Source organism: Balaenoptera musculus, chromosome 17 (genome assembly GCF_009873245.2).
Source record: "Balaenoptera musculus isolate JJ_BM4_2016_0621 chromosome 17, mBalMus1.pri.v3, whole genome shotgun sequence".
Lineage (NCBI taxonomy): Eukaryota > Metazoa > Chordata > Mammalia > Artiodactyla > Balaenopteridae > Balaenoptera > Balaenoptera musculus.
The window spans coordinates 35,249,629-35,264,561 of NC_045801.1; the positions used below are offsets into that span (position 1 = coordinate 35,249,629).

Here is a 14,933-nt window from a genome sequence, read left to right on the forward strand (position 1 = left end):
TCCTGAGAACGGGTTGTTAAGTCCTCCTTAGAGCAGTAGGACCATCCCATTGCTGGAAGGCCGATTCGCCATGGGACTTCTCTGAGCCTGCTCTGATTCTGCCCCAGCCCCACTTCCCAGCCTCAGGAGGGAAGACCAGAGAAAGAAACAGTGTCCTGCTGTCCATCAGCTGCTTCTCCAATGGGACCTCTTTGCTTAATTTCTGGTTAAAATAATGCCTTCTATGCAGCGAAAACATTCAGCCAGGGGTCTGGCAGGAGTCCTCTCTGGGTGCAAACCCACAAATGTCTTTCACATCTGGCAAGTGATCCAAGGGGGGAGTCAGGCAGGAAGCTAACAGTGGTTCTCTTTCTTTCTCTCATGTCACATTCTTGCTCTTGTTCTTTCTAATTCTTCATGGAAAAAAGGGGGATGACTCTGGAGGGCTCATCTTTGTAAGCAACCCACCAAACTGAATCCTTATCTCATTCAGATTAAGAGTCAATGTTTACTGAGCACCTGCTAGATGCCAGACACAATACTGAGTTTTCCCTCACTCATCAGGATTCCTTTTTCTCATTTCCTGTTTTCTCACCAAACAGCCCCATGAGAGAGGTGTTAGTACGTCTATTTTACTGTAGAAGAATGAGACCCTTAGAGAGGTCAAATGACTTTCCCAAGGTCATATAACACTGTATTATAATAAGGACTTTAATTCAGTTCCTTTGCTACCAAGTCCAATTCTCTTTCCACACACCTTGCTGGAGGACACAAAAGGCGCAAGAGGTTAAAAGAAGTTACTTCATAGTCTCTCCTTCTCACCAATTATTGTACTTCCGACTTGTACGTAAGTTTGATGGACAAACGTTAATATTTTAGCCACATTGGCCAGGATAGAGATTGATTGATCACCACCTTCCAACAGAAGCATTCGAGTACCAGAAGTGATCCAGCCAGAGATGTGGAAGGGCTGAGAGTGGGAGGGTGGTTCTCACGCTACTCCCCTGGGACCACGAGCTGCATGAATTTGTCATGATGGTTAGCTTCTTAAGCCCCTCTAAGCCCCGTGGAGCAAAACCAAGATATAATATCCCTCTCACCAACAAAATTGCAAAAACTGTAAAAATAAAATATTAATGAAAATACTCTGAGCTGCAGCCAGAATACCAGACTCCCTCCCTTCCTTTCCCTATCTTACGTAGGATGCTATTTTTGTAGGAATATTCATTTTAAGCCAGGAAACAGTAGATGTTAAACACATGCTTGCTGAATAAATAAAAAAGAATTATAAACTATTCTTAGACTCCATGGAGGGGCTTGTATCAATTAGCTAAATGCATTTGTGGCCCCTGGAGAATGTCTAAAAATGGAGACTTGAGCTCCTCGTGTACCTCTGGCTGCTAATTACATGATGAGGCCTGGATCCCCATAGCTGATCTATTTGCCCTCCTGAGTCCATGACGGCTCACTCTTCTGCTTTATGGTTTTATCAAAACCCAAAGTAGTACTTCCTGTCTTTTAAATAAGAGAATATTGGACTTCCCTGGCAGTCCAGTGGTTAGGACTCCGCGCTTCCACCGCAGGGGGCGCGGGTTCGATCCCTGCTCGGGGAACTAAGATCCCACATGCTGCACAGCATGGCCAAATAAATAAATAAATAAGAGAATATTTAGTATATTTAGCTAAGCAGAAATTTATCAAAATAGGAATTCCATGGAAGTCAGCCAAGGTAGGGTCTTAGCCTGTGGCAGCCCTGAAGAATGGTTGAGGGCCCTCAGAGCTTCCCTCTCTTTCCCTCCCTGCAGCTGGCCCTGACCTGGCATCTGCCACGAGGTGGCCCAGACAGGCAGCTCTGAGGCAGTGGCCTGATGGCCAGGTACACTGATGGCAAGGGGACACGTGCACTTCATCCAAAGACCTTGACTTCAGGCACTCCAACAATTTCTTTCTTTGGATCAGCTTTGTAGTTTCTGCATGTAGTTTAGTATGACCCCTGTCCATTTACTCAAAGCCACTTACTTAAGGGCACTTTAAGCATGCAATGTAAGTTCACCTCCGATTGCCGGCAATCTAGGAGTGGGTGGGGCGTGGGAGTCAGCCATTAGCTAGACTTGAAGTGGGGGGAAAGGAGTGGGCATGAAAAGTCAGGAGCTGAGTATTAAGCCACAGGATTTAGAGTGCTGTTTGGGTAAAGTAGCTCTTCAGGCTGAAATGAGACAGGGGGCATTCATGTGGTGACAGTAGTGACAGGGTGGACGTGGCCTCCTAGGTACTAGAAATAGCTAATGCCAAATTTGCGTGTGTGTGCCTGTGACACAGGCAGAGGGGGTGGGGTGCAATTCCAAGTCCAATTTCAATTCTAATTCAGTTCTGATCCTAGCTGGTGTATAAACTCTTACAAAATGCACGGTTAGCATATAAAGGCTCTAGAGGAAAATGGCTTGTTGGAGAATTTATAAGGGAGAGTCTAGAGATCATGGTACTTGTCAAAGACATCAAGAACATGTTTGTAATAAATACTGCTGAAGGAATCCAGGAACCATGACTAAGGTAGATGCCAAGGGAATGAAAGAAAAGTGGAATCAACCGAAATTGCCATCAAGGGGGTTTAGTGAAATCAATGTCACGCAATGGGCTGTAAGCCTCATGTCACTAATTATTCTATCAGCTACCCAATTCAGTGCTTGGCCCAAGGTCAGTGCTCAATACTGTCTGTTGAATCAATCAGTCAATCAATCAAAATTCAGCAATTTGAAAAATGAGATACATCCATATGTATAACATGGAAGAGTGCCCACAATATACTTTCAAGTGAAAATGATCCCGTTTATGGTTAGACTGTACACATTTCATATATGTGCATTTAAATGTCTAATATGATATATATGCACATATATATGCATATATAAAACAATAGTGGTTATTTCTTATGGAGTACTACTGGATCAGAGCAAGGGTGTCCACATTCTAGTTTTGATATCCCTTTATTACTTACATTTTTTATAATAATAATGTAGCACTTTGGCAGTCAGCAAAACTAAAAATGATTGTTTCCATTTTGGGAAACAAAGGAAAGGGTTGTTGTTGGATAACGTTCTATTCAGAGTCTATCAGAAATATATGTTTTATTGGCAGTAATATGGGTTGTACTTTATTTTTTATGGAAAATAAAACTTGGAGAAGAGCCCAAGGCCAGGCCCTCTCAGTCTGAACTTCAGGCTCTATAGAACAAGGGCCCAGATATTTCAGAGACCGAAAGCCCTGCTCACGCTGGGAAGACCAGATGGGTTTCCCGGGCTTTACCTCAGAGCCTGCGGAAGGCAGAAGGCCGGGTGGATCTGCTTCTAGAGAGCCTCCTGCTCGCCGTCTATTTTGTACCAGTTAAGTTCTCACCTCAAACCCCATCACCTCTCTGCAGGGGGAGTGAGTGCAGGGGTGTGACCCAGGAGAACAGGTATGACCCCTCAGTCGGGAGATGTGGGTCCAAATACCCCGTCCTCACTGGGAAGAAGGCCTCCCTGCAAGCAGTGGCTTTGTGACATAGTTCAAGCAGTTCCAGCAAAGCCATTTTGTGGTCCACATGAGGATGTAGGGAGCATGTTTTGCTCCCTTATATGAGCTCATCTTACCAGAGGCTGGAGGAGAGAACATTCTTCGGTCAAGGCAACTAAGTTAGCGAGATTATTACATAACTTCAGTTCTCCCTCTGTAATATCTTAATTTTTTTCCCCTCTCTGCACCACTGTGTTTCATTTCCTAATTTCCCCACTATATGTAAATATGCCAGTTTATATACATGGTCTCCTTTCAAACTTCCACTGAGAGGAAAGTTCCATTGAAGAGAAATTTCTGAAACTGTGCTCTTCGGGTTTTTATTTAGTCATTCTTTTTTCAGTGAGAATTAAGGACAACTGACCTTGAAATGAATTTGCTGGATTTTAGCCGCCTATAAAATTCAGATGGCTAAAACATCTGATGTCCCAGTGATGGTAAATGAATGCTTCCTCCCATTAACCTATAACTTTTATCACTTTCTTCCTTACATTTTAGGAACCTTTTTTCAGTTACGTTTTCATAATTTAGACATTCCATTGGTTGAAAATTCAAAGCAACTCTTAGAGGACAAGGCTACATGTTCCAAACAGGCAAATGTTTTAATTAACCCGGCCTCTTTCGGAAACCACTGTGGGCTCTGTGTTCCTTGTTGCAGCTAAACGTGACTTTAGCTGCTAGCTTCTTGTCTATTCCATTTTAGGAGACCTCAGTGCACTTTGCATTGAGACTTCCTCTGAGGTTGACCAGGCTGTCCAGGGTAAGTTATGGATTTTTTCCTGGAAAATCTAACTCTGGGCATTAAAGAATTAACTCACAGAGTTTTAGAACCTTATGGGGAATCACAGAAATGAAATGCTGCAGCTCTTTCCAATCCACAGATACAAATTATAAAGAAGGGAGCACGTGCATTCCAAAAGGTTGTTCCCTACTCACCATTTCCTTTCCCTGTGGCATCATTTTTAGGAGCTATTCCTTTTTTAGTTCTTTTTAGATGGAAAGTAAACTTCATAGTTTAGATTCCTGTGCATGTTCTTTGTTGGTGGTTTGGTGTCTTGTATATTTTTCCTTTTTCATCCCTGGTCATTATTAACCCCAGATTTATTTTTTGGACACTGGGCGACCGGATGTGACCCAAAATAAGTTGGGAAATTTCACATTGCCCATCTCAGATTAAACTACTGAATAACAGAATGCTGAGGTTTAATAGAATATGTGTGTATTTCATTTAATGAAATGCAGTTGAGATTCAGCAAAAATTAATATATATTGTATATGATATATGTTATATATATTTTATAGTAGATAGATAGATAGGTAGGTAGATCTTACAGGGTATTTAAACTAAAGGGTTGAGGACCCAATTGCTATTTAAAAGTATTCTTCAACGCCCTGAAGCAAAAGCCCTTAAGAGGTAAAAGCTGGAGCGTGCAGGAGGCCAGGGTACGTGGGCAGGGGGGCTGAGAAGAAGTCAGGGGTGGCCAGGGCCAGCTTCCACAGAGCCTTGTGGGCCAAAGGAGGGAATCTGGATTTTCTTCTCAGTGTATTAGGAAGCCCATATAGAGCTTTAAGCAGAGGAGTGACCTGGTCTGTTTTGTGTTTTTTAAAGGTCATTCTGGGGAGGGGAGTGGAGAGCAGATCGGGGCCAGGTAGGGGGAAGGAGGACAAGAGTCAAGAGTAAGAAGCCAGCAAGGAGGGCGTCGTAGACATTCAGGAAGGAGGCGATGATGGTTCAGACTGAGGTATGACAGTGGAGATGGTGAGAATGAGTGTATCTGAGACCAATTTTAGAGACGGAGACAAGTTTAGACAGCACCTGCTGATGGAACGAAAGTGCAAGGAATCATAGGTGAGTCCCAGGGGTTTGGAGTGAACAGCTGGGTGGAAGCTGATGTCCTTTACGGAGACAGGAGAGGCTGGGGTGGGGGAGTGAGCACAGGATTCAGAGAGGAAACCAAGAGCCTCAGTCCTCACCGTGCCGCTGCTTTGAGCACTTCCGTGTGCCCCCTCGAGCTGGCATGAAGGACACAATGCCAGAGGGGGCACATTTTCAGTCTCTGTGTCTTCCTACCCCCTCGCTGCCCGTCCTTGTCATCCTCCCTGGCTGGTTCCTTCTCCTCTTTCAGATTCTAAACGGCAGGGCGACGGAGGGCTCAGTCCTTATCCCCTTCTCTTTTCCATCCACATTCACTTCCTTGGCATTCTCAGCCTGTCTTTTGCTCTGAAGACTATCTATATACTGATGACTCCCAAATTTATATTGCCTCCCTGGACCTCTTTCTCTAACTTTAGACACATCCAACTACCTGCTCAACATCTCCAATCAAATGTATGATAAGCATATCAGAATTAACACATGCACAACTAACTTAGCACTGATACCCATGCCCCCTGCCTCACCCCAAAGCCCTGCTTCTCCTGCATTTTTCTTATTTCCGTAAGTGTCAACTTCATCCTTGCTGTTGTCTTTTTTTTCACACCCTACAGCTGAACCGTCAACTAATCCTGTTGACTGTACCTTCAAGCTGTGTCCAGAATCCCACTAAGTCTCGCATCCTCCACTGCTACCCTGGCTCCACCCGCTGTCGTCTCTTGCCTGGGTCACTGCGGTGGCTTCCTAACTGGTCTTCTCACCGCTGCTCTTACCCTGCTTCAGCTTTCTCTCAACACAGCGGCCAGAGGGATCCTGTTAGAATATAAATCACTCCTATCACTTCCCTGCTAAAAATCCTGCAGTGGCTGCCTGTCACTCAGAGTACAAGCCAGTTACTTCCTGGTCCCACATCGTCTGGTCCTCATGACTCTTCTCATCTCATCTCCTTCCTTTCCTCGCACCCTTGCTCCAGCCCTGTCCTTGAGCGTGCTAAGCATAGTCCCCGTGTAGACCCTTCTCATCTGCTGTTGTCTCGGCCTGGAATGGTTTTCTCTCAGTCATCTCCATGGCTACCTCCTTGCCTCTCTGGTCTTTTACAAACGTCACTTTCTTAAAGGGGCCTTCCCTGGCTTTTTATTTAAAAGGTCAACACCCACCCACCCATTCCTGGCATTCCCCACTCACCTTACTTTTCTCCATGGCACATCTCCTTCTAACATTTCACTTATCTTATTTATTGTCTGTCTCTTGCCACTAGGCTGTAAACTGCATGAGAACAGGAGCTTTGCCTGTTTGTTCGCTGCTGAATTCCCAGTGTCCTGAGCCATGCCTCCCTCCTGGTAGACACTTAGCCCATACTTGTAGAATGGGTGAGTTCTAATAGGAGGTCATCTCTTCCCTCTAACTACTTCTTTCTGACTTTGTATGGAACTATTGTCTTAATTTCTATATGTGCTTGTCTGTGAAGCTAGTAGGGCATAGTAAAAAAAAAAGCAGTAGACAGCCGCATGCAAATCAAGCTTCCCATTTGGCTCTCTCATTCAAAAGCTGTGTAACTTGAGACAAGTCACTTTGCCTCTCAGAGTTTCCTTCCTTCCTTCCTTTCTTTCGCTTCTAAAATGGCAAAAGCTACCCTGCCATCACTCAGGGTTGCTGTGAAGGTTCAATAGAATAACGTATGAAGTGCCAGCAAGAATAAGATGCGGTTTTCACTGACCGTAGCATCTGGCCTTGACTCAATGCCAGAGCTTTACATACATGACTGTCTCGTTTAATTCTCACATAGAATCAGTGAGACATGAACTTGTACAACTGAACTCATGTCACAGATGAGAAGACTGAGGTGCACCAAGAAACTAAGTAAATTACCTGAGAGCTAGTCAATGGTAAAGCCAGGTTTTGAACCCAAAAGCATTTTTATTCCATGGCCTGAAGCTTCCTCATTATGTTCTACTGGCACAAAATAAATGTTTTAATGACCAAATATGGAGTGATTCAATGGATGTGACCTGAGGTGCAGCTTCTGTCTCCAGATGATTTGTTTTCTTGACTGCTAATTAATGTAGCATTTCCCTTAATGTTATTTTTTTCCCCCTCTTCAACTCAAACAGCAGAAATTCCTGTCTTCCAAAATAAAAAAGGTATTGTCAGGCATTTTTCTATCTTTCCCTTCCTCCCTCAAAGAATGAAATGCTATCCTGTGTCCCCGGAGATTTCTGTCATACAGCCTAACCAAGTCCAGATGGTTTTCTCAAGTTCAGACATCATACTTAGTAAAGTGTTTGTAGTTATCTACAGAAACAAGTTCTGGACTAAATTGCAAACACCCGCTTCCCAGATAGCTTATTCCATGCTCTTCTGCTTTGTTTGTGTTATGGCCTGTCTGTGCTAATGAATTTGTAAATGTGGTTTAATTACTGTTTACCGGAAAAATAGCTGCACACAGATCAGTCTCAGTGGGAGTCTTAGCCAAAATGTTGAGGCAATTTGTTTCTAGGGCAAAAACAGCTAATAAATGAGAATCACTTTTTAAATGTTGGGAAGGGAACTTAAGTTCGGTTTTGAAGAAACAGTTTTTTATATATCCTGGGAAACAAATCATTCTTTAAGAGAGTGGATTTAAATATCAAAGTGGCATTTTTTTCCCAAGGCCTTGCACTCGGTAATTTTGCACGGAACCAAAGTATTCTAACAGTGATTTGATTGAATACCACACCAAAGGGCTATCCTCTAAAGAACTCACCAAAAGGAAAACTCAAAATTACTTGTAAATTCCGTAAAATGTTTCGGAGCTCTGTAAATCCATGTATTATGTATTACCTCATGTTTCTGAATTCTTGCCTCAGGCAAATTGCCAACTTAGCAACTAAATGACAGTTTTAAAATTCTAATACAAACCAGCCTCTCCAACTTTGCTTTTTTTTCTCCAGGAGAAAAAAATAAAAGGGACACAAGAGGGAAGTGAAAGTTATTGAAAGGTTCAATTTATAAATTCTGTTTGTGCTCTGCCTGGAGTTGTAGTTTAATTTTGCTCTTGCATAAAGTGGTATTTGCCTGATTCTGCATAAAGGGGCACCTTTGAAAGTAAATAAGTTCTTAGGGCAACTGTTGGTCCTGCTACTAGGGAGGAAGCTCTGTCACGCTACCCTTCGGGGATGCCTGCCTCAGAGCCAGAGTGGGCCGGTTCTGCCTTCAGTGAGAACTCAGAAAACAAAAGCAATCAACTTGGCAACTAATAAAGATGTTTGTCATTTCCTGAACTGTGGATATAATAAAGAATTTGAGCAGTGTGAGATGCAAACCCTGCCCTCAAGAAGTTTATTTTTAGTGGGGCAATAGGTACACAGGCAATTCAATCTAAGAGATCCCAAGGCGGGGGGAGGGGGAATTGAGTGAAGGTGGTCAGCAAGTACAAACTTCCAGTTACAGTGTAAGATACATAAGTTCTGGGGATGCAACGTACAGCGTGGTGACTACAGTTAACAATATTGTGTTGTATATTTAAAAGTTACTAAGAGAATAGATCTTAAAAGTTCTCATCAGAAGAAACGAATTCTGTAGCTATGCGAGGTGATAGATGTTAAGTAGACTTACTGTGGTGATCATTTCCCAGTATATACATATATCAGGTCTTATGTCATATACCTCAAACTTATGCGATGCTCTATGACAATTAGATCTCAATAAAATTAGCGGGCAGAAGAGACCCCAAGACCAAGTCTTAACTACCAAATACCTTTAGTGTCTCAAATAACCGTATGAAAGCCAGGGCCTCATCTTTGGGGCAGAAAGACTCCTTTTCCAAGAAGGTTATTCCATATTTCCACGTTGTAATTATTTATCTGTCTATCAGTCATTTCTTCATTCATTAACTCACCCAATGTTATTTGCGATGGGCCCTAGAGAGACAAAGTAACTTCAACAAGACTCCGTCTCAAGGAGCTCACCCTGCAGTGGGAGGGAGGCAGACATAAACACCACAAAGTGAAAATCTCAAAGAAACTGGCAATCATTATTAAAATGGGGATGTGTTATCTTTTATATATTCTATGTTTCCAATACAAGAAAAATGTAAAATATAAGTGCAGAGCCCCTTTATTAAAAGGGATTTATCTTAACCATGTTTAAATCATAAGACTTTGGACATGGGAACTAAGCTCAGATATCACCTCCTCCAAGAAGGCTTCCCTGATAGCACCCATGTCCCCTTTTGGCTTGAGTGTCCCTTCTATGTACTCTCACTGCACCACGTCCATTCCCCTGATACAATGTTTTGAATTTTTATTGTGTTGTCCTCTTACTGCCATTACCACCTCCATACATACACAACTGGGTACCCCTTAAGGAGAAGGGGACACATCTTACTCTTTGCATTCACAGCACTAGAAACATGCCTGGTATATGGCACTAGGTTAATGTTGAATAGCTCTGTGAATGGGAAGATGATAATTACAGGTTTTTTCCCCATCTAATAAAAGTTGCCTTTATTCCTCACATTATATTAAGTTTTAAAATATGTAACAAAGGGTATATATTCTTGTTTTTTGAAATGTAAATGTACTAAAATGTAAATATATTAAATGTAAATGTATTAAAACATTTATTAATAGCATATTTAGATAAGGGCGCATACGAAAAATCTAGAAGGACACACACCAAAATGCTGGTGGTGGTTATCTCTTAAGTGTTAAGATTTGAAATGATGCTAACTTTGTCTTTATGCATCACTGTGTTGTTTAACTATTTTACTATGGATGTGCTACTGTTATGATAAGAAAATATGAAGTTATTTGTATTTTAAAAAGGAAAATTTGGCCCATTTCATAAGCCACAATCATAGGATATAAACAACTTTATGAAACATCATCTTTACCATCTAACCCAATGTTGACAGTGATTTGACTTTGTGGATTTAAATAACTGACCAAGCTTGGTGGCATTTAATGGAATTAGATGGGTTTCTGTTTTCCTTACTCATGTCTGTGTTTATAATATTCAGAAGGTACCCAAGCACTTTATTTGCAGTTGTCTAAAACGTGCTAAATTATCTCTTTTGCTCGCTCTCTTTTGTTCCTTTCCTTTAATTCTCCCTGCTAATACTTGGATTGGGTGTTAGAACCCCAGTCTTTTTAAAGCCAGGCTTAACCTCTTGCAAATAGATAAGGCAGAACTAAGTAACCAATTAATTCTCTCTCTCTTTCTTTCTCTCTCTTTTTCATTATAAATCTCCTGTTTTTAGGGTGGCTCTGTGTAGAAGAAATATCAGTTTTCTGGTCCGTGATAGTTCTGCTGTGCATCTTCTGCCTGCCCATCTTTCAACATTTTGTTTCACTGACCACAATGTTGGAAAACCCTAGACAATGTTATTGGGCTAACAGTTTATTTCTTTTTCCCAAAGGAACAATCACAGATTGTAAAATGTGCCTCTAAAGAACAGGTTTAAAAAACTATATATACTGTATTCTTTTTTATCTGCAGCTGAATTCTTGCTGCCAAGATGGGGAAACAGAACAGCAAGCTGCGCCCAGAGGTCATGCAGGACTTGCTGGAAAGCACAGATTTTACAGAGCACGAGATCCAGGAATGGTATAAAGGCTTCTTGAGAGACTGCCCCAGTGGACATTTGTCAATGGAGGAGTTTAAGAAAATTTACGGGAACTTTTTCCCTTATGGGGATGCTTCCAAATTTGCAGAGCACGTCTTTCGCACCTTCGATGCCAACGGAGATGGGACAATAGACTTTAGAGAATTTATCATAGCCCTGAGCGTAACGTCAAGGGGGAAGCTGGAGCAGAAGCTGAAATGGGCCTTCAGCATGTATGACCTGGATGGAAATGGCTACATCAGCAAGGCAGAAATGCTCGAGATCGTGCAGGTACGTGGACCTTGCCCTTTACAAAGAGAAGAGTGTGAGTCACAGTAAGAACTGGGAAGTCCACAGTATAGCTTAGTGGAGAGATTGCAAACTGGTGGTCCACCTGGGCACTGATTTGGCCTAGCCAGTGTCTTTGAAAATGTGGAACCCATATACAAAACAGGGAGATTACACATAAACATGCAGATTGGCTAGCATCTCTTGGAAACTCAGGAGCTCTGGCCACACTGGGCCCACGTTCTTGCCTGGCATAGGAGCCCTGGGGCTTTTTGGTGACTCCTCCCTACAGAGGGACATGCACTCTTCAGCTGGTCATGCTCACTGTGGCCACTCCATCTACTCAGTGCAATGACCTGCCTGGACCTAGAGGCTGGAGTGATGTTTAATCATCAAACTCTGACCTGGGTTCAAATCCTGCCTCTTTCAGTCACTACCTCTGTGACTTTAACCCAAGCGAGCCTCAGTGTCCTTATCTGTAAAATGGAACTATCAGCAGTGCCCACTGCTGTGGGATTGTTTTAAGATTAGACTGAATCTCCGTGTTCAATGCTTATTAGCACAGCGCCAGCCTTATAGAAAAGCTCATCATCACTGCCATCACTAATTTCCAACTTTATTAGACACTTGAATAAAAGTAGGGATCTCTAATCTAGCTTCTATCTCATCAGAGATACAAACAGTGCAGAATCAAGGCCTCCATCATTTTAATAGGAAGCACTCCATTTTATTTCCCCAAATCACTCACCCAGAGTAAACTTCCCAAACAGAACAGGAAAAGGGGTCGTTTTTCCTTTCACCATCCCCTCTTCTTTGAAAGTCCACACTCGGGCCTTGTCACTGTCCCAAGAAGCTGTGTGCCTTTGTGGGGATTCTCACTGTTTGGTTCTAGCTGGTCTGCACTATTTAGGAGAGTGCATATTTGCAGATGCTACAATCGCTTCAGAGGTGGCACTGTCTTTTAGGTGTCTGGGAAAATACCTGTTAGAAAGTGATAAGATGGAGGCAGGCTGTGGGCCAGCAGAATCATACACAAATTAAGGCTCTATCTGTTAAAGTAAGTGAAACTGCAGCTTGATTACAAGTGTCAGCACATAAATTCCTTGCTGAACTCCTGTCCCTCCAAGACTCAGAAATTCAAGCCATTTAATGTAAAATGTAAATTCATGATGTTCACCTGCAAATACTAGTAAGTGGTCAGGGTGAAGATCGGGGTCCAAACAAGTTTATAATGAGGCTTGTCAATGAATGGAGGGTGGAACTCCATAAATTTTCTAGTTTTTCTTCTTTATTGTTGCTTCCTATGGTTTAATTTTGGTATCCACAGAATAGTGTTGGTGGTAACGGACTGGAATCCTTTTGTTTTTCCTGGCATTGGTAGGAAGGATTCTATTGTGGACTCTGTAACACTGAAATACACGGTATTGGTTTCCTCTTGCTGCTGTAACAAAGGGCCATAAACTTAGTGGCTTAAAACAACACACATTTATTATCTTAGAGTTCTGGAGGTCAGAGATCTGAAATCGGTTTCACTGGGCTAAAATCAAGGTGTCCGCAGCTTGCATTCTGTCTGGAGGTTTTAGAGGAAAAGCTGTTTCCTTGCCTTTCCTACTTTTTGAAACATTCCTTAGCTTGTAGCCCTTTATATCCAACTTCAAAGCCAGCAACAGTGGATTGAGTTCTTCTCACGTTGCCATTCCCCTGGCTATCTCATTCTCCTTCTCCCTTCCACTCATAAAGACCCCTGTGAGTACACTAGGACAACCCAGATAATTCAGAATAACCCCCCCCCAGCTCAAGATCCGTAACATAATTACATCTGCAAAGTCCCTTTTACTGCGTAAGGTAACGTATTCACAGGTTTCAGAGATTCGGACATGCCCATCTTGGGAGGGCCGTTATTCAGTCTACCTCATACGTCCAAACGCAGTTATGTTCCGTCTTCCAAAGAATAATTTTGTGCTATATCAACATCTGGGTGGAAAAGCAAAACCATATGCAGATTTATTTTTAGAGTCTTACACAAACATTTTCACATTCATGTGTTTGTTTTTTTTAAGTGACAAACTTAGGAGCATGATTTAGGCCCAATATTTTATTATTGGCATCAAAACCGTCTCTCATGAGTCTTAAGCCAGATCACAATTCTGACGTTTCTCCCGTAACGGCAGATCCTCTCCTGGGGTGGGGAGGGCCCTAGTCTCAGCCCCCCCGGCTGCAAGAGGAAGGAGAATCCTTCCTGCCCCACACAGTTCTCTGTCCCTGAGCCCAGCCAGAGGCAGGTCTGAACACCCACACCCAGCCCAGCGCAGCCTGTGTTTCAGGAAGCGGGAAGCGAGCATGTGAGTAGCGTTGCGCATATTGAACCACGAGTGCTCAGATGCTCTCTGGGATCTTGGGGGTGAGGGAACATGAACTTAGGGATCCATCAACAGGAGCGCAGGGAGAGAATGCAGGAAGAACAGGGAGTGAAACTGACCCCCTTCTGTTCTCAGAGAGTAACTAGGATCCTTGAAAGAACGTTTTAACTACAGGACTGTCATTGGGTAGGAGGTACATAATCTGTGTGGCTTTACTCTTATGATTGAATGAAAATCACAGGCTTAGACAAAAATTGATCACCTGGATCCAAAACAAAGATGAAGAGGGAGTCAAGGGAAGAATTGGCATGTGAGAGCGGTTGTCTTGAGCAAAGCAGGTCAATATCACCTTGCCCCTCTCCTTTTTCAATCTCCTTTTCCTTCTCTTCCTCGGGTAAGTTATTTAACCTTTCTGTGCATTGTTCTCATGATTTGTGAACTGGACCAATCATAGCACCTGCCTCAAGAGTAACCGTAAGGGTTAAACAGTCATTACAAGTAGAGTACCTAGAACAGTGCCTCTCATGGGGGATCCTTCAGTAAATGTTGACTACTATTATTCTATAGAAGTTTCTGGAGCTGAGACAGGATGTTTCCCTGCAAAATAAAGGGAGGTCATTTCCCATTCAAAGGACAAAGTAATAGAGTCTCCCATTAAGTTTTAAGTTAAGTTTACCTAGTCATATAAATGTATGTTCACAAAACAAAGGGAGGTAACCCAGCTAAACCTCCAATTGGTGGAACTCACAGAAGAGATATTCTTGTGCAGATGACTTTAGGAGTTCCCAGGCTTCTTCAGCTGTTGTCTTTCCCACCAAACACCATCCCAGCTGGGAATAAGCTAAAACTTCTGGGCTGCTCTGATGCTTACGGGATTTAAGTAACAGAAAGATCATCTTTCCAGGAGAGAATGTGGTTGGCACCAGGAATTCCCCAACTCCGAGCTGTTGCCCTGAGCCCATAGGTACGCTTCATGCATCGGGACTTTTGGGGCACAGGCTGTCTGGACTTGTTCTCAAGTCCTGCTAGAGACTTTCGGAAAGGAATATATAGGCTAACACAGTGTTACCTTTAGCAGTTCTCAGGGAACTCACTTTAATGACCAGGTTGCGATCATTTCTAGTTAGCATATTCATTCCTTGGATGGTAATGATTGCTTTAAAGTAGTTGGTGTTCAAATACGTGTCGTCTTGGAATCAGACTCTCCCTCCTAGTTGTGATTCAGGGTTAATTAGCACTTTTGATAAGGCAGAGTGAACTTCATAACACCCTTAGTCTACATTTTCACACCCTTTGA

The 14,933-nt window shown here is 42.7% G+C and overlaps 1 protein-coding gene across 9 annotated transcripts in view; it reads left to right on the forward strand.

Annotated features, from left to right (window-relative positions):
- The window catches only part of NCALD (neurocalcin delta), a 432,634-nt gene that overhangs the window by 406,741 nt on the left and 10,960 nt on the right, over window positions 1–14,933 (forward strand). For all 9 annotated transcript variants that reach the window (XM_036830304.1, XM_036830306.1, XM_036830299.1 and 6 more), the window contains one exon: window positions 10,883–11,279. In XM_036830304.1, the coding sequence (XP_036686199.1) occupies window positions 10,902–11,279 (378 nt within the window). In that variant the 5' untranslated portion in view covers window positions 10,883–10,901. The remainder of the gene's footprint in view (window positions 1–10,882; window positions 11,280–14,933) is intronic.